This window comes from Heterodontus francisci, chromosome 2 (genome assembly GCF_036365525.1).
Source record: "Heterodontus francisci isolate sHetFra1 chromosome 2, sHetFra1.hap1, whole genome shotgun sequence".
Lineage (NCBI taxonomy): Eukaryota > Metazoa > Chordata > Chondrichthyes > Heterodontiformes > Heterodontidae > Heterodontus > Heterodontus francisci.
The window spans coordinates 37,149,105-37,177,042 of NC_090372.1; the positions used below are offsets into that span (position 1 = coordinate 37,149,105).

Consider the following 27,938-nt stretch of genomic DNA (forward strand, 5'->3'; position numbering starts at 1 on the left):
AATATTTTCAAACCCTAGACACCTTGATGAAAGTATTGAGTGCTTCTTGGCTTCAGAGTTCTATTTCACCATCATAGCATAAAAACTCAAAGTTGGAGCAGGGAAATTTGGGGGGGGGAAATGGGTGGGGAATATCAACAGGACTTTCCTACCCCAAGCATGCTAAAACACATCAGATCAAAGGAGCTTTTCCCACCACTTGGCAGACAACGAAGTTATTAATTTCACCATTTAGACAGCTCTCAAAACATTTAAACTTCAGATAGGTTCAATTGCTTTCGACACCAAACTTAAAATATCCAATTGTTTGCCTCCCTCAAACAGATAGCTTGGGAATTGAAAGCTTGTAAGCATTTACATATAAAAACAGGAGAACTGCAGATGTATTTTAGTATAGAAAAATCAGCAGTATTTTGGCAACTGAACTGGTCGCTTCTCCCAAAACGAACGGTTCTCTCTAGTTAGAGATGTGCTTTGTCTTGCCTCCCCCACACCAAGCTCAGAATGCCTTTCACAAGTTGTGAATTTTTGTTGTCCTTTATGTCCTTGATGTTTTTCCTATGTTAATATTTCTATATAAATCCACAATTGCATTGATATCAATTTCCAATATATTGGCTTATCCAAAATTTTATCTGAAAGCTATCCAATAGGTTTTGCAGTTTGAAGTAAGAGTCAACTCCACTTCCTCGACAATGGCTGCAATGTGAAATCATCTGATCTTTGCCACATACAATTCTTCAGAATACATTTTGTAGACCAGGAGTCAGAACAGAGACCAGACAGCAAGTCCCCAGTTGCGGCAAAATCAACAGTGAAAGTATTGATTACTTCATGTAGCTCAGTTGCAGATGATCCATTTCAAGACGACATGGGAAAGTTAACCAATATCATGGCTACAGCTCAGCAAGATATTCTTTAGCTTAACTAAGGGACCCACTCCATAGAAAACACAAGGTTTGACGTTAAGTTCAGGTGGACATAAAATATCCCACGGCACTATTTGGAAAAAAGCAACTGGTTCAGTTGCCAAAATGCTGCTGATTTTTCCATACTAAAATTTATCCCTCAAAACAATTTGATGTATATGGAAAACAAACATAAGAAAAATGGATAGGAAAAGATTTATTTATCCACATTCCACAGGTCTACTATTCTCCATCACCTCTAAGCATATAACACCGGTTTGCCTTTACACAGCTTAAGCCTGTAACCCCAGGCCAACCAAACCTATTTATTGGAACAAACTGCCTACACAAACAAGATCTGGTCCTTTCATCATCATATAAATCTTAAACAAATCACTCCAAAGTCTACACTTTTCTAAACTGTAGAAATCAGCTCTTCAAGACTAAAAACTGGGTGGGAACGCAAGTTGTGAGGAAGATGCAAGAAGGCTTCAAGGGGATTTGGACAGGCTAAGTGAATGGGCAAGAACATAGCAGATGGAATATAATGTGAATAAGTATGAAGTGATCCACTTTGGTAAACAAAAAGGCAAGAATATGTCTTAAATGGCGAGAGGTTGGGAAGTGTTGATGTCCAGAGACCTGGATGTCCTTGTTCATGAATCACAAAGCTGGCATGCAGGTGCAGCATAGGAAGGCAAATGGTATGTTGGCCTTTATTGCAAGAGGTTTTGAGTACAGAAGTAAAGATGTCTTGCTGCAATTGTATAGACCCTTGGTGAGACCACACCTGGAGTACAGTTTTGTCTCCTTATCTAAGGAAGGATATACTTGCCATAGAGGAAGTGCAATGGAGGTTCACCAGACTAATTCCTGGGATGGTAGGATTGTCTTATGAAGAGAGATTGCAGAAACTGGGCCTGTATTCTCTAGAGTTTCAAAGAATGAGAAGTGATCTCATTGAAACATACAGAATTCTTACAGGGCATGTTAGGGTAGATGTGGATAGGATGTTTCCTCCAGCTGGCAAGCCTAAAACCAGAAGACAGTCTCAGAATAAGGGGTAGGCCATTTAAGACTGAGATAAGGAGGAATTTCTTTACTCAGAGGGTGGTGAATCTTTGGAATTCTCTACCCCAGAGGGCTGTGGAAGCTCCATCATTGAACATGTTAAAGACAGAAGTCAATAGATTTCTGGATACTAATGACATCAAGTGATATGGGGACAGTGGGGGAAAATGGCAAAAGGTAGATGACCAGCCATGATCGGTTTGAATGGCAAAGCAGGCTCAATGGGCTGAATGCCCTACTGCTGCTCTCATTTCCCATGTTCCCAAGTTTATCTTGGCAAGAAAGATGTTTTAAACTGGACATTAACCTTATAGCCTTCCACTTCACCCTTAGCAAAACCTCACCACCACCCATCACGCAAGACGACTGAAACTGGACACAGTATTGTAACTGAGGCCTAACCAAGGTCTTGTACACCAACAATATGCTTTATTCTCTAGCAGGCCCCCACTTGCCAACAATGAGGCACATTACTTTCGCCACATAGACATTAAATTCAAATTGTTTCTGGGAAGAGAAGGCCTGTTACAAGGGGTTCCCAGGCCCCTGACTGGAAAGACAGTGCTTGTAGACAAAGGAGCTATTCCCTGCTCCAATTCAATTCACAAACAGAGGTGGTCAGACCAATTAGTCACATAACTAACTGGCAATTGTACACTTTTTAAACTGTTTGAATTGACAGAAAGCGGTTGGCTCCTGGATTGAAAAGATTTCCTGGCTGGCTCGCCACAGCCTCTCCTGTCTGCTCCCATCTCTTTCTCACGGAACTCCAAAAATTGACTGAAGACGCATGAACCCCAAGAAATAAAAGTACACCAAGGTCCCTCTGACACACTACTTCCTCGGGTCCTACCATCCATTGTATATTCCCTTGCCTCGTTAGTCCTCCCAAAATGCATCATCTCACACTTCTCAGGATAAATTCCATTTGCCACAGCTCCGCCCATCTATATCGTCCTGTAATCTAAGGCTTTCCTTCACACTATTTACGACACCAATTTTCATTTCATCTGTGAACTTACTTATCATACCTCCCATATTCATGTCTAAATCATTAATGTACATTACAAATAGCAAGGTCACTGGTCACAGGCTTCCACTTGCAAAAACAACCCTCGACCATCACCCTCTGTTTCCTACCACCAAGCCAATTTTGGATCCAATTTGCCAAATTGCCCTGGATCCCATGGGCTCTTACCTTCTTAACCAATCTCCCATGCGGGATCTTATCAAAAGCCTTACTGAAATCCATGTAGACTACATCAACTGCTTTACCCTCATCTACACATCTAGTCACCTCCTCAAAAAAAAATCAATCAAGTTAGTTAGACATGATCTCCCCCTGACAAAGCCCTGCTGACTATCCCCGATTAATCCCTCCCTCTCCAAGTGGAGATTAATCCTGTCCCTCAGGATTTTTTCCAATAGTTTCCCAACCACTGATATTAGACTCATTGGCCTGTAATTACCTGGTTTATCCCTGCTACCCCTCTTGAATATTGGTGCCATAACACAACAGGACATAGATAGGCTAGCAAAATGGGCAGAGAGGTGGCAAATGGAATTTAATACTGGCAAATGAGGTGATAAACTTTGGCAGAAGAAATAGGGAGAGGCAATATATACTTAATAGCACAGTCCTAAAGAATGTGCAGGAACAGAGGAACCTGGGTGCATGTGCATAGATCTTTCAAGGTGGTAGGACAACTGAGAGAGTGGTTAGTAAAGCTTGGACTTGATAAATAGATGCATTTAGAACAAAAGCAGGGAATTTATGCTGAACCTTTTGAAAGCTCTGGTTAGGCCCCAACTGGAGTAGTGTGTCCAGTTCTGGTCACCAGACTTCAGAAAAGATGCGAGAGTCCTTGAGAAGGTGCAGAGGAGATTTACCAGAATTGTTCCAGGGATGGAGGATTTTAGTTACAAGTATAGGTTGGAAAAGCTGGGTTTGTTCTCGTCATAACAAATGAGATTGAGGGGAGATTTAATCAAAAGTGTGCAAGATTATGACAGGCTTAGATAAGTTAGACAAGGAAAAACTGTTCCCATTAACTAAATGGTACAAGAACTAGGGGACACAGATTGAACATTTTGAGCATGAGATGCAGGGGGAATACAAGGAAGCACTTTTTTTTTTATACGCAGCGGGTGGTAATGACTCACCAGAGACCAATGACTTCAAGAGGATGCTGGATGGCCACCTGAGAGAAATAGACTTGCAGAGCTACGGGGATCAAGTCAGGGAGTGAGACTGAGTGCAGAGCTCTGTGGAGAGCGGACCTGGACTCGATGGGCCAAATGGCCTCCTTCTGTACCGTAAATGACTGACTCTATATAGTTAGGTTTGTATTCAGTAATCTCACATTCCCATATATGAACACGAAGCAATAAGCAGTTCCAGGCACCCTACCATAGGAAGGAGGGAGTACACTGTAGGTTTACTAGAATGACACCTGGCCTCCAAGGGTTAAATTACGGGGAGAGATTGCATAAACTAGGGCAGTATTCCCTGGACTTTGGGATGTTTTCACAATATTAAGGGAACAGATTGTTTCTCTCCATCTACCTTATTTGTTCGTTGGGGAGTCTAGGACTAAGGGGAATAGTCTAAAAGTTAGAGTCAGACCTTTCAGGGGTGAAATTGGGAAACACTTACATACGCAAAAGGTGGCAGAAGTTTGGAACGCTTACGCTAACAGCAAGTGATGCAACATCAACTGCTGATTTTTAAACTTTGATAAGATTGTTATCTCAAGTATTAAGGATATAAGCAAAGGCAGGTATACGGAGTTAGGTCACAGATTAGCCATGATCTCATTGAATGGCAAAACAAGCTCAAGGGGATATTGGCCTACTCCTGTTCCTGTCGCAGTTTACGCAGTTTTACAAAACTTGCATCTAAAAACTCACCGGAGATCTAAAATTGTCCCTGTGGAACGGCATTATATGAGAAACCGCAACATTCCAAAAATAAAAAAGGTCACTGTAACCAGCAATAAAACGTGGCTGAAATTACACAGAGCAGAGAAAAAACACGTTTGATTCAATCATAGTTAAAAAGCAATCTGACTCTAAAATATCTGGCAATAAAATGATAATACAAGTCCCAGCTTACGCAACACACAGCCAGCTATTTATTTTATTTTGGATTCGTTACGCATGACAAAGACTTCAACTATTTCCCAACAAACCACTGTTATACTACTGCTGATGAAAAAAAAAGACAAGCGTGCTGTATGTCATTTCTTTAGAGAGAAATTATGAGATAGCAATGTGCTTTTATTGTCAACTACACTGCTAGTCCCCAATGCAGCAGACATCAAGAGACCAGTGTGCAGCACCAAGTCCAAGTCAAGAACTAGCCCCAAGATCAAAGTATTAAAACCCATCTGCAGGTCAGAGTAGCAGGATGCAAATTTCTGCCCATGCTTCTCCCTGTGTAGCCATCTCCCAAACACATCACTTGGGGATACATCCCTCAAGGGAGAGGGAAGAAAATTGGAAAAACAATAACCTCCTCTGGCTGCTCCAAGGATTTGAAAAGGCCTGAGAGTAGACCTCAAACCATTCCCTTTGAAACTGATGGTATATGGATGTTACAAGAGGGAATTAAGAAAACTTTTTTTTTTAAAACCTGTTAAAAATTTACTTCTAGTCAAAATGTCAACCATTCATCCTTCAGCTCAACTTCTATTAATCACATTTCTATGTGGGTGGGTCCAGTGTAAAAATGAAAACAAACAAATATAAAGCTGTACGTGTTGGAAGGAAAAATGAGCATCTCTTGGCACATGAAAGGCATTGAAATTCATAAGAAATAAATTAAAATATTCAGAGATCGACACTAATCAATTGATCCAATGAAGCACAACTGACCAAGCAATATAATGCTGAACCATAATAACCAAAACAGTCAGAAAAATCAGAGGAAGTCATGAAGCAGTGTGTTCAGCTTAGACCATTCCTCGAGTGCAATATCCAGTCAACTATACACAAGGGAGACCTTTAAGCATTGAAGGCAGTGCAAAGAGCCAACAAGTCTGAGGAAAGATGAGGAGGAACTGTATTTCTCATTTTTCCATCAAGGAAACCCTGATCTTCACAAATTGGCCACAGTATTTGCATGTATAGCAGTGACTGCACTTAAAAAAAAAATTGGATCTGAAATGTCTCAAAGATGTGGAAGGCATCATATAACTGCAGCACTTCCTTTCCCCACCAAGCCAGAGTGGGTTAAATCACAGTCTCCGATTAAGTGTACAGGTACAATGTAACTTTCACTTCAATGCAAATTAGGCACAAGTATAACTCAGGAGGCAACCACATACAACGAAGCACGAGGCCATCGCACACCGGTTTGAATTCACAGATTGCACCATAACTGAATCCCAAGATCAATGCAGCCCCTATAGCACTTTCAGAGACATCGAAATTCACTAAGGGATTTTGCGTAAAGCTAACTTGCTTTCCGTCCTGTCCAAACCAAATATGCAGGTGACCAAGGTTGCTGTAACCCACGTGACAATAATAATGTATTTTTGTTTGCTTGCATTTGGCTTGGAGGTTGTTAGTTTAAATCCAGTCAACACAATGCTGCCACACAGGCCACAGACCAGCCTTGGTGAGACATGTCCCAAAGTTGGTTGAGGGATAAATACTGGCCAGGACAGCAAACAGAACTCACATTCACTTGTTCAAAATAGAGTCACAGCATCTTGAATGTCCATCCAAGAGGGCAGATGGTGCTTTGGATCAACATCTCATTTGAAAGACAGCATCTTGACGCAAGCGTAGAATTTGTGCTCAATCCTCTGGAGCTGTATTTAAACCCACGACTTTCTGACTCAGAGGCAAAACAATACCAATTGAGACACAGCTGACATGTGCCCACACCAGCCACCGTACACACATCCCTGCACTCCTGCCAACACCATACACCTCTCCCCCCGCATCTGGGCACACCCGCACCCGTTGTCTGACACACACACACTTATACACATATTCACTCCACTTTAGTTACAACACAGTTCAGAGATAAGTGATTTTATATTGTACACATGGGCTGTAAAATTTCACAATTCCTGTGCGGTATCAGCAGCACAATCATTAATCCTAAAATGTGATCCAATCGCAAACATGGAATACAGTTTGCATCTACTGCTGGCACAGAAAACAAAGACATCACATAAAATAGACAGCACAAGTTGTTAAATGCACTTAAAGTAATTCTAAGGCAGCCACTTTGAATAGAGATTAGTTGGCAATTGCAAATTATTTGAGATCCACATTGAAGATTTAGGGACACCATTAGAATCTTTCAACGAGATCGCTGCTTGTAATTGCTCCTGGGTGCCCATTTCTCCTGTACAGTCTGCAGATAACAGACATGATCAATTTTATAATCTATCAGCTCAAAGACAAGCATCAATTGTCATGACAGTCATCATCCATACAGGGATCCCACAGTCTGTGTACTGCACTTGTAAATAGACAAAGAACCCCCTAAAATAGATTATGCATTACACTAATTTTACTTTCCAATGACTGCTTACCAGAACAGTGTGAAGGAACAGGCTAGCAATTTTAGTATAACCCGTTACGGTCACAATCTGAAATGTTAAGGAATCGGGTAATGGCAGCAGGAACCAGCTTGCAAACAATCAACTGTCTTAACCAATTTTACTGTCCTTTTGAAAGCATCACCAGGAATAGCTAACACCAAACACAAACAGTCCTTTGAAGATCAGAATCTGACCTTGCACTGCTTCCTGGGGAACAGAAGAATCACAACCATCTTGCATTTATATAGTCCCTTTACTATAGAACATGTCTAAGAACTTCTCTGAGGGCTAAGAGAAACAAATGAGTGGAAAGTCCTATAATAAGGGGATATTAGGAGGATGACCAGAAGCTTGTTTGATGTTTATCCCCTGCAAAATATGTAGGAGGAATGAACACCCAGAAAAGAAAAGGCAGCAGGAATCTCATTGAGATTGGGAGCTCAGACAGGCAATGCAACAGAGGTGGAAGTAAGCAATCTTTATAGTGGAGAGGTTATGAAACTACAAGCTCCACTTGCATTTGAATAGAACACCAAGGCAGCAAACAGTCTGGTTCAGCCTGCGACAGTGGCCAAGGACAATGATGTAAGTGCAAGCTTAAAGTTTGCGATGGGAGCCAAAGACAATGGCATTAGTCTTCCCATTGCTTAGCTGAAGGAAACTGGAGCTCACTCAAGACTGGAAGTTGAACAAGCTATCTGATAGCACAGGGGTAATGAAGGGGCTCGGAAGAGGTGACGATGTGCAGGTCATGGATCGAACCTTGGGAGATTCCTGAGGTAATGGTGCAGGGATAGGAAGAGAAGCTATTGCTGGAGCAAAATACTGCAGGTGCCAGAAATCTGAAATAGAAACTGAAAATGCTGGAAAGGTCACAATCTGAAACGTTAACTGTTTCTCACTCCATAGATACTGCTTGACCTGATTATTGCCAGCATTTTCCGTTTTTATTTAAGCAACAACTGGAGATGCTCTGGGTACAACCAGATAGGCAAGAGCAAATCTAAGTGGGCAGTTTCACCGAGTTGAACAGTGGAGAAGAGACAATGGACAAAAATGCCGTGGCTGTGTCAAAGACTGCAGATGTCAAGGAGGATGAGCAGAGATAATCCACCATGGTCAGTCATACAAGATCGTATTCATGACTTTGGTTAGGGACACTTTAGTGCTGCGAGAAGGATGGAAACCTGATTGTAAAGATTCAAACAGTTTGTAGGCGAGATTAGCAGACCTGGGAGGCACCACTCCAAGAACAAAACAGAATCATTAAGTGACATAGTCATTTCAGAGCACATCTTAACTTGTAAAGCAATTATAAAGAGAAGAGAAACCGAAATGGTTAAACTGCTCCCTTTCCCCGACCACATTGTTACTGATATTCAACACAGCAGAATCAGCCTTTCAATACTTCAGCGCAACTCCAAATTATGCCTTTATATGATGGAGTCCATTCCTTTTTTCTCCCTGATGATTATTCGAACAGCACCAGGGATTTGGTTTTGCCAAGAGAACCATCAACGAACTCACTACCAACATAAAAACAATTTTGGGTTTGCATCTTAGGTTGTTATTGAAGCAGGTTTACACATTAGTAAGTTCCTAATGGATCAGTTGATTTCAACAATGAATGAAAAGCATTCATTTTTCAACAGATATAAACTGAAGTACAATGGAGCCAAGAAACATGAAGATTATAATGAAAAAAGCCAGCATTAATTTCTAAGACACTTAACAAACCTCACTGAATTATTCAAAATAGTAACAGAAAGTAGACAAAAGCAACTCAGTGGATGTGACATTCTTGGACTTTCACAAGGCCATAAGGTGCCACATAAAAGAGACTCATGACAAACAGTCCAGCAGTGAAACGAAAAAGATCATCACAAAACAGAGAACAAGAGGGTACAAGTTAAGGGAAGTTTCTCAGACTGGCATAAAGTGCAAAGTGGTATCCTGCAGGGATCTATGCCCTCTATGCAGGGATCTGTTTGCCATTTATGGCCTGGATTCCGGTGGTCAAAATTTGCAGATGACAACAATTGGAGTGTGTAGTTAATAGTGCAGAGGATTGCACCAAAATTCAGGATGGCATAAACAGGCATCTATGGAAAACTCTGAGGCTGTTCATTTTGGTGGGAGGAATAAGGCAGCCACTTATTCATTGGAAGGTCAGAAACTAAATGAGGTAGACAAATCCACAAATCACAAAGTGGCAACACAAGTTTGTAAGATAATGAAGGGTGTAAACAAGGTCTGGGGTGCATTCCTAGAAAAATAGAATACAAAAGCAGGGAGGTACTGTTAAAATTATTTTTAAAAACCTTGATTAGACAACACTTGAGTGTATTTTGGGCAGTTCTCTTCTCCATACTACAGAAAGGATATTAAAGCACTGGAGAAAGGGCAGAAAATATTTACTTAGATATTGCTGCAATGTGAGGTTGCAACTATAAGGAAACTCTGGGCAGTTTGGGGCTCTTTTCCTTTCAAAGGGAAGACGAAGGGGAGAGGTGATACAAGTCTTTAAAATTATGAAGGAGATTCAATAGGGCGGATGTGAAGAGATTGTTTCCATTTGTGGGCACGTCCAGAACACAGGAACATATACACAAGATAGCCACCAACAGATGAAATAAAAAATTTCGGAGGACTTCTTTGCACAGAGTGGCAAGGATCTGGAACTCTCTGACACAAGGAGTGGTTGAAGCACTGATGCATATATAAGAGAAGGGAATAAAGGGATATGAGGACAGAGCCAGAAAAGGTAATTAGAGTTGGAGGAGGCGCATGAGCAGCATAAAACTAATATGGACCAGTTGGACTGGATGGTCTGTTTCTGTGCTGCAGATTTTATGTAATGATGGAAGCTGTGCAATATTTGCCAGCACTTGTAATATTACTTTAGTTAATAATCAAATTATCAAAGTTAACCACCAAGTAATGCAGAAGCAGTCGCAGTAACTGTACAAGTGTGCAAATCTTTTCAAACTTCTCAATGCAAAAGGCAAGCACAAAACGGGGCTTGAAGATAGTTAGTGAACAGGCCTGCTAATGCTGCTATCTGACATCATAGAACGGGTGGAGGCCCTCACATGTCGAGCCAACATTATTATCCAACTCCGTCAATGAGCATCACCACCTGATTAATCACCTGGACCAACATGTTTGTTCAAAGAAGGGGCACCCATCAAAAACTGGACATTGAGACTGAAAACTTTACTTCACGCATGGTGTTGGGGAGCTGATCAGGTTTTTGTTAAAAATAGGTTCATACCAATGTCACAAGAGTAGCTGTCATAAGGTCATTATTTGGTTCGGTTTCAGAGCAGAATCTCGAGACATAGGTTAATGGAAGTAAAGGAACCGAGAGTGACCAGAAAGTTTTAACCTCAAAAATGCAGCCTATCTAAAAAGGACAACTCCTTCCACAAACATGTGGCTTTTGTCTTAGAGGACTGTGTGGCCATCTGGAATTGATCCCACTCCAAAATATAAACATAAGCACATAAAACATCAAAGGAATGATCCAACTAGCAGGTAGAAAAATACTTTCAGCTGCCTCAGCATTTAACAAACTAATAATATTCAGTTTTTGTCTGTCTGAAATATTTTGACTGGTCAGTTTAAGCGATGTGGCTGTTGGTGGGTTTATTTGGTGGCTGGTGCCTAGTGCACACAGAGGCACTGTAGCACATGACACCCACGCAGCTGCCAATGGTTGGTGGTGGCGGGGCAAGGTGGGGGGGGGCCTGGTTGGACAAGAACAGCAGAAGCTAAGAGGAGCCCAGCAATAAAGTTACCTTAACAAGAAATGCTGGATTCACTCAGCAGGTCTGGCAGCATCTGTGGAAAGAGAAGCAGAGTTAACGTTTCGGGTCAGTGACCCTTCTTCGGAACTGACAAATATTAGAAAAGTCACAGATTATAAACAAGTGCCCCACCTCACTTGTTTATAATCTGTGACTTTTCTAATATTTGTCAGTTCCGAAGAAGGGTCACTGACCCGAAACGTTAACTCTGCTTCTCTTTCCACAGATGCTGCCAGACCTGCTGAGTGAATCCAGCATTTCTTGTTTTTGTTTCAGATTTCCAGCATCCGCAGTATTTTGCTTTTAATAAAGTTACCTTGGCTGGAGAAATTGTTTTCAGAAGGGGGCAGGGAGGAAGGGGCAGCACTGGAGGGGTGGATGAGATGATAGAATTGGTTAAGTGAGACAAAATGGCAGGCACAATAATGGGATACAACTCATTCTTCAACATTCTTAGTGCTAAAAATGAAGATTTCAAAGTAAAAGTTTTTAAAAAGCTGTCAGCTGAATTTATAGAATACATCTGCAGAAGATAACGATAACAGTCTATACCCTCCAGAATTTCTACAGTCTAATTCCAATGGGCATGCTTCCACACAAACTTAGACTCAAGGACGTACCAGTTTAACACCGATACTTGAATCCTAAACAACGACTTGGTCATGGAACAAGATTGGTAGTTAGGAAGCGGTTTTCTTTGATAGATGCTGAAATTATAACAGGCAGATTTCTAGGAAATAGAGCGTTTATTCCTCAAATAATATGGAGCCCATCAGATGTAAACCTGCCTTTTCAACTCAGGAGAAAACAGTTCCCAATTAGACTTTCATGTTCAATGACTATGAACAAGACACAAGGCCAGACTCTTGACAAAATTTGTATTTATATTCCTAGGCCTGTTTTTACACATGGACAGCTTTTGTAGCTTTTTCCAGATTGAGAAGTTTTGATTCTGTTAAAGTCTTTGGTAAAACAATAACTGGAAATCTGTATTTATTGAAGTATTGCTGCAATTAAGATATTAATTTGACCACGTGGTTTGTGGGTTTGCCAATATATACTAAAATGTAAACTTAAAATCTCTTATCACGCTTCTAGGCAGTATGAAGATGGGCAACTCCTTCAAAAGGAAGCTGTGCTTTCACATACCTGCCCCTCCTCCATTTCACCACCATTGGCAAGCATGCCTTTATTTGCTTCGGTCCAAAGCTCTGGAGTTCCCACCCTAAACCAACTCTCTCTCCTCCTTTAAGCCACTCAGTGAAAACTATATCTTTTGATCACCTGTCTTAATATGCGTGGTCCAGAGTCCAATTTTGTCTGCTAATACTCCTGTGAAGCACCTTGCGACTGTTTATTAGGTTAAAAATGCTGTATAAATCCAAATTATTTTGGTTGTTGCTATCTCATGTCACACTTTGAAGTCTATTTCTGAAGCAAGATATCCTTCTTCTACATCCATAATGGAGTGGCAACTCAGCACATGCTGCTCCATGAAGACCAAGTTAATTTCAACTTAAAGTGCCTTCTGAATCTGAAAATGCCACATCTAAAACATGCATACCCTTCTAATGTCAAAATGTTCACTCCAGGTTTACATCGTGTATATGGCACAAGCAAGCTCCATCGATCAAAAAACATACTGGCCCAAAAGTTGAGTAGACCTCCAAGACAGTAACTTTACAGGTGATTGGAGAGAAAAGTTAACCTGGAAACATCCTAATTCTTGAGACCCAAGACGTCAGACAACGTACCCAGGAGAAAGCAGAAACACCAGTGCCCAGAATCAGACTACAGACAAAGGCGGCTGCTAAAACTCAAAGAGGTACCATGTTTGGGGTTTTCACTCTACCATTAAACACTAACCAGCAAAACGAGCTAACGAGAACAGAATCATGCCCACACATAAGCACCAAAGGACAGCATGTAGTTTTGTTAAAATTATCTCAAGTGCAACTATAGTGTTTAGTTTAGTTTAGTTTAGAGATACAGCACTGAAACAGGCCCTTCGGCCCACCGAGTCTGTGCCGACCATCAACCACCCATTTATACTAATCCTACACTAATCCCATATTCCTATCACATCCCCACCTGTCCCTATATATTTCCCTACCACCTACCTATACTAGGGGCAATTTATAATGGCCAATTTACCTATCAACCTGCAAGTCTTTGGCATGTGGGAGGAAACCGGAGCACCCGGAGGAAACCCACGCAGACACAGGGAGAACTTGCAAACTCCGCACAGGCAGTACCCAGAATCGAACCCGGGTCCCTGGAGCTGTGAGGCTGCGGTGCTAACCACTGCGCCACTGTGCCGCCCTAAAGAATATTATAAGGCTAAACACCTCAAAATTACTATGGTCTGTCTAATCAGCAGCAAAGACTTGCAAATCATCCATTTCCCAAACCCCCAAAATCTAACCGAGGAAGCTATTTCCATCTAATAAAGGATAAATTGGAAATTAAATTTCTATATGCAAGAGGCAATGCATCAAACTAATGAGAGCACCCAGAAGTAGTACATAAAACTTTGCTCCAGATACTCTAAGCAGATTTCCAACCAGTGGAAATGTGTAGCATGCTGGAGTGCACCAGCTCTTCTAAAAGTCTTGCTTAAAATCGAACAAGATTCTGCTGCCTCCATCACTGAATGGATACAGAAAGGAATGACATACTGTGCCATGGAGTAAACAAAATTCATCAAGTCTTTTCACTTTCCTGCAGATCCAGGTCTCTGGCAGACAGTCAATCTAAGTTGTTAATTGTCTATCAATTGTTTAATTATATGCAGTTGGAGGGTGTCTTACTTGCACACGTCTGAGGAAATTCTTACTGAGACTGGTGGAGGGTTTGAGTGAGGAGCTGCATGTTTGTAATCTTTTTACTCTAAAATAAATGTGAAACGGAGTAAAGCAAGGTCCAGCATTATCCTGCCACAAGCAGCTTTCTAGAATTTAACATAAGTAATTGGTCTCTTATGGGGAGCAAGTGTAGGTTTGGGGCTGTACAATTGCTCCCATGCTCATCCAAAGTTCAATGTTGTACTGAGGGGCTGCTGCACTGTTAGAAGTGACGCTAGCCTGTCTGCTGGTTCAGATGGATTTTAAACATTTTACCGCATGATTCAAAGATGAGAAAGGCAATAGCCTTCTTTCAAAATAACCTCACCAAAACTAAGATCAACTGCTTTGGAATTTTGCTGTGTGCAAAATGGCTGTTACATTCACTTGCACAACAGTACACAAATAAAAAAAAGAGAACAGACTTACATTCATACATTAAACCATTTCACTGTGCATGGAATACGAAAAAAGGTCAGCAAATCTTGTAAGTGGAACGAGTAAGGGCTTTTATAAGCATAATTAACACAAAAACTAAAATTAGTACAATTCCCCAGAGATGCAGGGAACCTGGTTGTGGAGGTTGAAGGCATGGTAAATAAATTAAGTATTTTATGGCAGTTTTAATAAATGATCATGGAAGTGAGAATATAGGAAAAAGTAAAGGCTCTGAATACTTGTTTAATTCTCTTCATATTTGCAAACTGCAGGCAGAACTGGAGGGCAATCAATGTAGCACCCGGTTCAAGAAGGGAGGAAAGGATAAGCCAAGTATTATAAACCTACGCAAGTTAATTGTTAGCAAATTCTCAGAATCCATAATACTTAATTTGATTTTCAATTAAGAGATGTACAGGATGACAGAACAACCGGCCTGGATTAGTTAAAAGCAAGCAAATGTTCAAGTTCGTTTTTTTTTTGTTCAGTTGATTACATCTATAAATAAAAGTAATGCAGTAGATATATATACATTGATAAGAAATTAACACAAGAAATTAGAGGAGTAGGCCATACAGCCTCTCAAGCCTCACCAGCATTCAATAAGATTATGGCTGATCTGATCTTGGTCTCAACTCCACTTTCCTGCCTGTTCCCCATAACCCTTTCTGCCCTATAGTTCAAGAATCTTTCTACCCAACTCAGCCTCCAAAGCATTCTGGGGTAGAAAATTTCAAAGACTCAACCCTGAGAGAAGAAATTCCTCCTCATCTGCATCTTAAACGGGTGACCCCCTATTCTGAAACTATATTCCCAGTTCTCGATTACCCCACAAAGGGAACCCCCTCTCAGCACCTACCCTGTCAATCACCCTCAGAATCTTGTATGTTTCATTAAGATCACCTCTCATTCTTCTAAATTCCAATGACTGCAGACCCAACCAGCTCAACATTTCCTCATTAACAACCCCTTCATCCTCGGAATCAACCTGGTGAACCTTCTCTGAACTGCCTCCAATGCAAGTGCATCCCTCCTTAAATAACAAGACCAAAACTGTACACAGTGCTCTCAGTGTGGTCTCACCAACACCCTGTCCCTGTACAGTTGTAGCAATACTTCCCTACTTTTAGACTTCATCCGCCTTGCAATTAATGACAACATTCCACTTGCCTTCCTAATTACTCACTACACCTACAGACTAACTGTTTTGCATTTCATTTACAAGGACACTCAGATCCCTCTGTACCGCAGCATTCTGTCGTCCCTCTCCATTTAATATTCCGCTCTTCTATTTTTCTTATCAAAGTGGATAGCCTCACATTTTCCCACATTATACTCCATCTGCCAAATTTTGCTCACTCACTTAACCTAGCTATATCCATTTGCAGACTCTACGTCCTCTTCAACTTGCTTTCCCACCTATCTTTGTATCGTGAGGAAATTTGGCTACAATACACTGACCCTTCATCCAAGTTAATATAGATTGTAAACTGTTGACATCCTGCACTGATCCCTGTGGCATTCCACTAGTTTGTTTGCCAACCTGAAAATGTCCCATTTATCCCAACTCTCACTTTCCTGTTAGTTAGCCAATCCTCTATCCATGCTAACATATTGCCCCTAACACCATGAGCCCTCGTGTAGTAACCTTTTATGTGGCAACTTATCGAATGTTTTTTGGAAATCCAAATACACTACATCTACTGGTTGCCCTTTATCGGCCCTGCTTGTTAAATCCACAGAGCTCTAATAAATCCCTCAAATAATTTCCCTTTCATAAAACTATGTTGGCTTTGCTTGATTGTATTATGATTTTCGAAATATCCTGGATTCTAGCATTTTCCCAATGACAGATAAGATGCTAACTTACTTGCCTATAGCTTCCTGCTTTTTGTCTCCCTCCTTTCTTGAATGGGGCATTACATCTGCGGTTTTCCAATCAGCTGGGACCTTTCCAGAATCTAGTGATTTTTGCAAGATTGCAAGAATACATCCACTATCCCTGCAGCCACTTCTTTTTAGACCCGAGGATACAGGCCATCAGATCCAGGAGACTTGTCAGCCTTTAGTCCCATTAGTTTTCCTAGTACTTTTTCCTTCAGTGATAATGATTACTTAAAAGTTCCTCCCTCCCTTTTGGCCCCTCATTTCCTCCCTCAATTTTCTAATATTGGGATGCTTTTAGTGTCTACCATGAATACAGATTAAAAAAAAACTTATTTGTTCAAAGTTTCTGCCATTTCCTTTTTTCCCCATCAATTCCAAAGTCTCATCCTCTAAGGGACCAATCTTTACTTTAGCTACTGTCTTCCTTTTTATATGCTTATAGAAGCTCTTACTATCCATTTTTATATTTCTTGCTGGTTTATCCTCAATCTATTTTCTTCCTCTATTTGAAACCATCCTTTGCTATTTTCGAAAATGTTTCCAATCTTCTGGCATACCACTAATCTTCACAACATTGTATGCCTTTACTTTCAATTTGATGCCATCCTTAACTTACTTAGTCAGTCAGAGATGGTTCATCCTTCTGAGTCTTTCTTTCTCAATGGAATATATCTTTGTTGAGAATTATGTAATACCTCCTTAAATGTTTGCCACTGCTCACCTGTCTTACCTTTTAACCTATTTTCCCAGTCCACTTTAGCCAACTATCTTCATACCTTTGTTAATTGCCTTTACTTAAGTTTCAGATCCAAGTTTCTAACGGAATATGTACTTCTATCAGGTTATCATCACTCTTCCCTAGAGGATCCTTTACTATGAGATCATCTTGTCTCATTGCACATTACCAGATCTAAAATAGCCTGTTCCCTGGTTGCTTCCACAATATATTGTTCTAAGAACCTGTACCTAATACACTATAAACCTGTCCTCAAGGCTACCTTTGCCAATTTGAGTCGCCCAATCCATATGAAGATTAAAGTCACCCATGATTATTGCAGTACCTTCCTTAAAAACTCCCATTATTTTTTGATTTAATACTCTGTCCTACAGTATATCTACTCTTCGGGAGCCTATAAACTACTCCCACCAGTGATTTTCTCTTTCTATTTCTCACCTCCATCCAAACTGATTCGGCTCTTGATCTTTCGAGCCAAGATCAATGCTTACTACTGTAGTGATCTCATCCTTTATTAACAGAGCTACCCCACCTCCTTTTCTTTCTGTCTATTCTTCCAAAATGTCAAGTACTCCTGAATATTCAGTTGCCAGTTTTGGTCACCTTGCAACCACAACTCTGCAATGTCTATCAGATCATGCCCATTTATTTCTATTTGTGCCAATCAGCTACCTTGTTACAAATGCTGTGTGCATTCAGATAAAAAGCCTTTAATTTTGCCTGAACATTTTTCCCCACTCTGACCCTATTTGCTGGTGCATTGTGTCCCTTCCTGTGACACCCTAATTATCATTACTCAAGGCTATCCTGCACTATTGCCTTGTTCTTTCTCTTTAAATGTCTAAGTTTCCCCTCATTTGAACCCTCCCGACGAATATTTAGTTTAAAACATTCAATAAAGGTATTTCACCAAAGGATCAATACAAAGGTTAGGCATATGCTGCACAAAAGACAGACTTGAACTTATATAGTACCTTTCACAAACTCAGGTTGTTGCAAATCACTTCAGTAGTGTAGGAACCCTATTAGTACACAGGAAGATCCAACAAACAGCAATGAGGTAATGACCAAATCATCTGTTTCAGAGATGTTGGTTGAGGGAGAAATCTTGCTCAGGACACTAGGGAGAATGCTGTTGCCCTTCGAAATAATGTCATGGGATCTTTTATGTTCTACTAATAGGGAAGACAGGGTCTTGGCTTAACATTTCATCCAAAAGATGGCACCCGATAGAGCAGCACACCTTCAGTATAGCACTGGAGTGTCAGCCTACAGTGGGAGTGGGACTTGAACCCACAACCTTCTGACTCTCAGTCGACAGTGCTACCAATGAACCACGGCTAACACCAGAGAAAAACTTAGCTGCAGCAGACACACAAGTGGTATAGCAGTATAGTTAGAAAGTTGGTTGACAGATAGGAGACAAAGTATTAGGGTTTATGGGTGCTGCTCAGACTGGAGAAAAGTTGGAAGTAGCGAACCCTAAGAGCAAGCGCTGCAGCTACTTTTGTTCTCAAGATGGACGGCTCATGTGGACTATGGCATAGTGAGCATGACGGTGAAATCTGTTGACACAAAGCAAGGGTCTTCAGCCAACAGCTGGGAGGATTAAAAGACAGCATAATAGGCAAACAGGTGGCAGACACAATCCAATTTGCAGAAGTACAAGGTAATGCATTGAAGAAAAATAAGGATTGTGAATAAGCCCTCAATGAAAAAACACCAATGATATGGAGGAACCAGAGACAAGAGGTTCAAACACAGAAATCATGAAAAACACAAAAATAAAAAGCTAGATAAATCCATAAACAAAAAAGACAATCACAGAATTGTTACAATGCAGGAGGCCATTTGGCCCATCTTGCCCGCATCGGCTCTCTGAAAAAGCAACTCCCTCAGTACCATTTCCCTACCTTCTCCCTGTAACCCTGCACGTTCTTTCTTTCCATATAACTGTCTAATTCCCTTTGAATGCTTAAATTGAACCTGCCTCCACCACATTCTCAGGCAGCACATCCCAGATCTTAACCACTCGCCGAATGAAAAAGTTTTTCCTCATGTCACTTTTGCTTCTCTTAGCAAATACTTGAAATCTGTGCCCTCATTCTCGATCCTTTCAAGAATGATAACAGTTTCTCTCTATCTACTCTATCCAGAGCCGTCATGATTTTGAATACCTCTATCAAATCACCTCTCAGCCTTCTCTTCTCCAAGGAAAAAAAGAGTCCCAACTTCTCAAATCTATCATAACAAATCCTGAAATTTCTCATCCCTGGACCCATTCTCGTGAATCTTTTCTATACTCTCTCCAATGCCCTCCGTCTTTCCTCAAGTGCAGCGCCCAGAATTGGACACAATACTCCAGCTGAGGCCGAACTAGTGTCTTACACAATTTCAACACAACTTCCTTGCTCTTGTACTCTCTGCCCCTATTAATAAAGCCCAGGATACTGTATGCTTTATTAACCTCACTCTCAACCTATCCTGCCACTTTCAATGACTTAAGCATATATTAGACCCAGGACCTTCTGCTCCTGCAACTCCTTTAGAATTGTACCCTTTGTTCTACAATGTCTCTCCAGGTTCTTCCTACCAAAATGAATCACTCTGGTTGAGTAATCAATGTAAAATTGTCATGAAAACCGAGAGGGGTTGCAAAATTTTTTTTTTTTTTTTTTTAAACTGAACATAAAATTTAGAGCTTATAATAGTTGGGTCACTGGGAATAGTTGAGGCAGAGACCATTGCATCTTTTAAAGAAAGAATGGAAAATATTTACAGGCAGAAGAGATGGGATTCGAGCTGTAGGATTAGTTTACTTCTGCTCTCACCCAGAATGACAATCAGATTTCCTTGTCTTCATGTTCAACCCCATCAGACACCAGTTTCAACCGATTCACCTCCAGCACAAGGCCAGCACCAAGCATCTTCCCCTCACAGCACCATTGCACAATTTTGTTCTGTGCTGTGAACTACTATGCTTCTATTTTAAGAGCCAAGATGTGACAAACGATCCTTCCCTTTAAAAAGATAGGAGGATACAGGGTTACAGCGAATAGCTCCAGTTGGGCTACCACCAGCACAACCACAATGGGCCAACTGACATTGAGTGAATTTGACTGTTGGAAGCCAATAACTACCTAGCACCCTCTCACACGACAAAACCACCCAACCAGTCACTTCTGGTAAAAGACAGTTCTCCCACTCAACTTGCAACGAACTCAGAATCATACAAGCAAAGGGCGCAGCTCTCAAAGGCTTTTCCAATTAGTCCCACTCCCAAAAAGTTAACATTAATTCCGTATGTATTACCCAAACGTACACAAATCTCCATATACCTAGGCATGAGCACTGTATGACTTTACATATAGCTTAACTTGTGATAGATGAAATTCCTTTTAATGGAAAAAAGCCCAACATGAGTGGACTTACAATATATTTGGTCCAAAAAGAGTCTGCAGATAAAATTCTACTGTGCTACTTATCAAAATACCATTCACTGAAAGGCTGCAATTAAAAGCACTGGATAGAGTTTCAAAGGGATTCTACGATGTAACATTCCAATTTGAGTTGTTTACAATTAAACAAAGTTTGATAGTGGGCCTGCACGTGAACTTCCAAGTTTCTGCGCAGCCATGCGGCTTAGAAGGAACATTGTAAGGGATAAGAAACTAATTGTGAGCAGAGGCTTGAAATACTGGGAGTATTTCCAGTGGAGCAGATGAGACAACAAGAAAATTTACTAGAGATTTCTGAAGTTATGACGATTTTGACAGAGCAAATAGGGAAAGACTATTCACTCTGGTTGAGTAATCAATGTAAAATTGTCACGAAAACTGAGAGGGATTGCAGAATTTTTTTTAAACTAAACATAAAATTGAAAGCTTAGAATACTTGGGTCACTGGGAATAGTTGAGGCAAAGACCATTGCATATTTTAAAGAAAGATAGCAGGGTTGGTTATCAGAAAAGAAACAACCCTGAACTTAAAAGGACAGCTAGCAGTGCAGACTATAACCAATTACTCAACACTTAAACTAACATAATTAGTTGCAAGATTGGCAGAATGAATATTTAAAATTTGAAACTGCAACAGCCAGAAAGATGCCTTAAAGATAGTGCTACTAGCCCTAGTTTAAAACTCAGTCTTGCTTCCCATGTTAAATTTGGGGTTTTCATGGGTAGCAGATACATATTTCAGACACTAAGTGAAGTTCACAAAATTGGGTTACATTTCCATTAAACTTTGATTGACTTACATTTTACCTAAATCAGTACACTCCCTCCCCCACAGGCCTTTCAGACTACCTAGGCCTCAACTATTTCATTGATTTCTTGGAAGGATTGTACATAATATGCAGCTAATTAACTGTATTCTTTCGCGCAAAAACAAATCTCATGAAATGCAGCAATTAAATTTCCCCAAGAAAATAAGCTAAGTTTTGAAGAAAAGGACAATTCAATTGTTGCACAAGCTTATTTTTCATAACTGATAAGTTATGCTACTGCATAAATGTAATATTTAGCTCAATTATATTTTGGTAAATTTATTATTTTGAAATCCTGATGTTTCACTTGTTAGAAGATAACTAGTTTTGCTTGGGTTGGGGGTGGGGGCGAGACAAAATTAACGTGGCGTTTCTTCACTTCACAAAAAAAAATTGGAAGAAGCTTTAACCCTGCATGACCAGAATTTCTCATTTTTACCATATCTTCCCACCAAGTTTTGTTTGCTCATAAACTCCCAAAAGGCAACAACAAAAAGCCACGATGAAGTCAGCGTGGAAAACCAATCTCCGGGTTGAGTCGGCAGGAGGATTCCAGCTGCTGCAGCAAATGACAACTCCAGTCCTGTGCAAAGCAGCACCGGGGCACGGAGTAAGAGAAAGAAAAACCAAGGCCTGCACTTGCACTGGCCCGGGACCGGTTCACAGGCACTAGGCCCTTTGGAGACACGCGGCTGCCTCCCCCACAGCACCGGGCCGGAGACATGCTTGTTTAACACCACTACCCCCGCAAAATTAAACACTTTATAGCCCGGGGGGGGGGGGGGAAAGAGGGAAGTTGAGGGTGGGGGAGGGGAGGGGAGGGGGGGAGAAGAGAAGTTGAAGGGGAGGGGGGGGCGGGAAGAAGGGGGGTATGTTGGGGGTGGGGAGGAGAGGGAGAAGTGCGGGGGGGGGACCTTCATTAATACCAGTAACGTGACCTACACCCAGCTAGCAGGTAAACCCCTCCCCACCCCCAGACCAGCAGAAAAATAAACCCACCAATAGAATGAATCGCGAACCCGGGGGTTAAAGCCTCTGCCCTGACTCTCCCTGAATTGATGATACATTCATAAAGTATCCAGTGCCCCGTTACAGCTTCAAATATCAAAAAGGGCAGTGATGTGTCCCCCACCCCCACCTGTCCATGAGGCGGACAAACCATCGGGGCTGGCTGAGAATGAGCTTCCTTTACCGGAGTCCTTCCCGGAGTAGACGGCGCAAGTCCCGTCCTGCTCGCCGCACCGCGAGTTGAGTAGCTGTCGGCTGCCGCTTGCGACAAGACCCGAACCCCGAGGCCGCCGGCTCCGACGCTCTTCCCCACCCGCTCCTGGAGACTGCTGCTCCCGGAGAAAACTGCAAACAACCCGGTCGCCGGCACTCTCTCCGCCACCGGTGAACCCCCAACTCCGGCCGAGGCTCTCCCCGGAGCTGGTTGGATTCCTTTCCGCATATTTTGCAACTTTGCACCGGTCTCTGCGCTCGGACCTCTCCCTCTCTGTCCCGATTAATTATTTTTAATCTGTTCGCTTGCCTCCGTGGAAAAGTATAAAATATCCCCCGATCCCAGGAGCAGACAGACCCCGCTAGCTGTAGGTTTGGTCACGGCAGGATATTGTACGTGGGGAGGGGCAGATGGCAAGGATTTAAAAGTCCTTAAAACAGCCCCAAGCTCTGAAAATGGCTCCAGGAAGCTGACGATGAATGAAGGGAGACACTTTACGCGCGTAATGCCTCCCGCGAAACTCAGATTTCCCGCGGCTTTTTCAAACTTCATTTGCATGTGCCTCCTTTCCCCATTGGTCGAACGCGTTCGGGTTCACCTCCGCTCTTCGGCTTCCCATTGGCTCGCGGAGAAGCGGCGCCCGAGGGCTGTTCGAACGGGGAATCCCGTTGGTTGCGGAGTTCTCGGTTGCCATGACGCCACGGAACGCTTTGACGTTCCAGGAGATTCCCTTTTCCCTCGTGTGACCTTTTTACCCGGGTTTCCCCTTGAACCTGGAACACGTGCTCGCCCTGCCAACAAACAGAAGGAGCAACACTCTCACCTGCCCCTGTCCCAGTTAATAACTTTTAATTTTTACTGTAAATGTATCTGTAAATAAAAAAGTCTCCGTTCTGTCGGTTCTTTTTTGTTGACAACAATTTGACCAAGCCACTAGATGGCGAAGTTTATATTCAGAAAAGCCGCACATTTTGCAAATTTCAAATATCCTTAACTTCATCTATTAATTACGTCTACATATCATTCATGTTTTTAAAAAATTCTACCTAAAATTCATATTTTTAACAATTTTTACCTAAAATTCGTGTAACTTTTCATAACTTCTACTTAAAGTTCACAATTTTAGAAACTTCGACCTCAAATCCATATTTTTCATATTTATGTTTTAAATTTATATATCTAGTTCATTTTTGAATAATTTCTATCTATATCATGTCATTTTATTCGTTATTTGTAATTTCTATAATTTTTAATAATTTCAACCTAAATTTCATATTTTATAATTGTTATAATTTCTAGTGACAATTCATAACATATTTCATTTCCATCATGTCACATATTTTTTTAATAATTCCTACCTAAAATTCATGTAATTTTTCTAAAATAAAAGACAATCTCCATGAAAAAGTGATTAGCAACAGTTTTTTGGTAAGAGAGAAAATTTCTATAGTATGATACGACATAAACTGCAATGTGAGAATGCTGTGCAAGATACCAGATACCCCTGTACAAGCTGCTGAGTTCCTGAGGTTGCAGATAAATCTCCTCACTGCCTGGAGCACTGCAGTCAGGAGCTAGCATAGGTGGTCTTTGGATCCTACAGGGTAACTTGTGATCGCACCTTAAAACGGATGTATTGGCCTTGGAAGGAGTGCAGCGCAGATTCAGCAGAATGTTATCATGGCTCCAAGGGGAGATTAGGAGGAGAGATGATATAAACCTGACCTGTATTCCTTGGAATATACAAGATTAATGAGTGATTTGATTGAGGTTTTTAGGATTTTGAAAGGAATTGATAGTGTAGAGAGAAACTTTACCCACTGGTGGGGAAGTCTAGATCGGGGAAAAACAACCTTAAATCAAAGCTAGGTCATTCAGGAGAGAAGTTAGGAAACACTTCACACAAAAAAGACTTGCATTTATACAGCATTTTTCATGAATCAGAATTTCCCAAAGCACTTTACAGCCAATGAACTACTTTTGAAGTATAGTCACTTTTGTCATGTAGGAAAGGCAGCAGCCAATTTGAACACAGCAAGCTCCCACAAACAACAATGTGATAATTGGTGATAAACCAGGTAATCTGTTTTTGCAATGTTAATTGATGGATAAATACTGGCCACTGACCACCTCCAGGCACGTATCCATTGTCTCTCGAGATAAGGAGGCCCAAAAGAACAAAAGAAATACTGGCCAGGACACCAGGGATAACTCCCCTGCGTTTCTTCAAAATAGTGCCATGGGATTTTTTTACGTCCACCTGACAGGGCAGATGTGGCCTCAATTAAATGTCTCTTTCAAAAGACAGAACCTCTGACAATGCAGCACTGAACCCACAACCTTTTAACTCAGAGACATAAGTGCTATCAAGTGAGCCACAGCTGACACAAAGGTTGGTAGAAGTGTGAACCATCCTCCCACAAAAAGCAGTAAATGCTAACTGAATTCACAATTTTAAATCTGAGATCAATAGATTTTTGTGAGCCAAGGGCATTAAGGGGCACAGAGCCAAGACAGGTGGATGGAGTTAGGATACAGATCAGCCATTGACATTGAATGGTGGAAGAGGCTCGAGGGGCTAAATGGCCCAATGTTAGCCTGTGTCAGTAATGAAAGAAAGATTAACTAAACACTCTCAGGAAGTGAATGATGTTTTAATACAGATGTGTGTTCTCTATTATTTAAATAAGAAAGTAGATAAATGCAGCAATTACTTCTAATATTAATTCGTATTGCTAAAGTTGAATTTCATGGAATTGAAGGCAAATTATTGACCTGGTTAGTAAATTGGCTGAGTGGCAGGAGACAGAGCATAGGAATAATGGGCAGATTCTCTAATTGGCAGGCTGTGATTAGTGGTGGCCCACGAGGATCTTTGTTGGGGTCTCCACTATTCACCATATTGATTAACAACTTTGACAATAGAATAGAAAGCCGCATCTCCAAATTTGCTGATAGGCGGCATTGTAAGTAGTGTAGATGGAAGCATAAATTTACTAAGAGATATATTGATAGATTAACTGGAGGATTGTGTCCAATTCTGGGCACTACACTTTAGGAAGGATGCGAAGGCATTAGAGAAGGTGCAGAAAAGATTTACAAGAATGGTTCCAGGGATAAGGGACTTCAGTTACATGGATAGATTAGAGAAGCATGGATCGAGGTTTGGTCAATGGTTAACAAAGAGTAGGGATAAGTGAGGCATTTTCAAGTTGGCAGGCTGTAACTCGTGGAGTGCCACAAGGATTGGTGCAGGGGCCTCAGCTATTTGCAATCTATATTAATGACTTAGACCAAGAGACAGAATAATGCATCTAAGTTTGCTGACAATACAAAGCTAGGTGGGAATGCAAGCTGTGAGGAGAACACACAAATGCTGCAAAGAGATATAGACAGGTTAAGTGAGTGGGCAACAAGATAGCAGATGCAGTATAATGGGGGGAAAAAGTGAGGTTATTCACTTTGGTAGTAAGAAAGAAAAGCAGAATTTTTTTTAAAAGGTGTGAAACTTATAAATGTTAATGTTCAGAGGCACTTGGCTGTACTTGTACAAGGAACACAGAAAGTTAGCATGTAGGTACAGCAAGCAATTAGGAGGACAAATGGCATGATGGCCTTTATTACAAGGGGATTGGAGTACAAGAATAAAGATGTCTTGCTACAGCTGTATAGGGCTTTGTTGAGACCACACTTGGCGTACTGTGTGCAGTTTGGTCTCCATATTTATGGAAAGGTATACTTGCATTGGACGTACAGCGAAGGTTCACTAGATTAGTCCCTGGGATGAGAGGGTTGTCCTATGATGAGAGGCTGAGTAAATTGGATCTATATATTTTTTTATTATTCATTTCATTGCATGTGGGCGTCACTGGCAAGGTCAGCATATGTTGCCCATCCCTAATTGCCCTTGAGAAGGTGGTGGTGAGATGCCCTCTTGAACCGCTGCAGTCCATCTAGTGCAGGAACACCTACAGTGCTGTTGGGGAGGGAATTCCAGGATTTTGATCCAGCGACAGTGAAGGAACAGCAACCGGCAATTGACATTAGATCAATTCATAATTTTAAAACTGAGATTTGATAGATTTTTGTTAACCAAAGGTATTAAGGGATATAAGGCAAAGGCAGGTACATGGAGTCAGATTGCAGATCAGGCATAATCTCATTGAATGGCAGAAGAATATATGTGAGCTAAATGGCCTTCTCCTGTTCCATTGTATTTTAAATTGTTCTTGTTTATCATTTTTATTTCCAACACAATTAGAAATCAGAAGTTTTTTCAGTAAAACTTAATTCACTCCATCATTGAAAGAGTGAACCAAGCATAAATTTCTATGATTCCGATGTTTGCACAGTTCTGATGGTGCTTTACCCTATGATTCAGAGGTGGGAGTGGCAGAACAATAGTATAATGTTGCACAATATTACCACTGAAAGGCAGGCACATTTTTTAAAGGATCTGCCAGAAGGCATTACTGAGGAAGAGGCTGAATAAAAACTTCAACCCTGGTAGTACAATAACCAGTACCCAATAGGCACTGATTAACAATATTTCTTTCCTGAGGCTTACACATGCCCCTTTCTGCAAACAGAAAATTTGAATGTTGTACTTTAACTATAGCTGCCTGGCTCTTTGTTGTATTTCTTGGCACAAGACTGAATGCTTTTTCCTGAAAGTAGTCAACCTTCTCTATATATAACAAAGTTCCACAGACCCAATCACAATATTCATGATGAAAGAGTGCATGTGTACAATATCTTAAAAATGTTGCACCACTGTGCTTCATAGCAATTCGTCTGTGTGCTACTTCTAAGTGATGTCCTATTGGAAGATTCTAAGTGGTCTCCTGAGAAGTTGCTTGCAATCCCACTGGCCACGTCTGTCTGTTGGCAAGGTTCAGACAATCTAGCCTATGAACCAGGGTTTACCAATCCTGTTCTTGCTGTGGGGTATGCAGTGCTTTTGGGGGCATCCTATTACTTTACCAGATGCAGGTGGTATTTATAGTGCTTCTGAGTCTATTATTATGATTGGTTAGAGGTTCAGCTTCATTATTGCAGGGTTGTTCTCACTGAAAAAGTGCACTGTATACTAAAGGCTGGTTCAGATCTGCAAATGAAACCCGACCTGAGCCCGACAGAACCACATCCGACCCCAAACCCGACCTGGCGAGTCCTTCCATTTTTTCCCATGCCCGA

At 41.2% G+C, this 27,938-nt stretch overlaps 1 protein-coding gene across 1 annotated transcript in view; it reads right to left on the bottom strand.

Annotated features, from left to right (window-relative positions):
- LOC137383791 (transcription factor E2F3-like) overlaps positions 1–23,230 on the bottom strand; it is a 62,052-nt gene extending 38,822 nt beyond the window's left edge. The window contains exon 1 of the mRNA XM_068057006.1: positions 22,713–23,230. Coding sequence (XP_067913107.1) covers positions 22,713–22,970 — 258 coding nt within the window. The 5' untranslated portion in view covers positions 22,971–23,230. The remainder of the gene's footprint in view (positions 1–22,712) is intronic.
- Between the last annotated feature and the right edge of the window lie 4,708 nt (positions 23,231–27,938).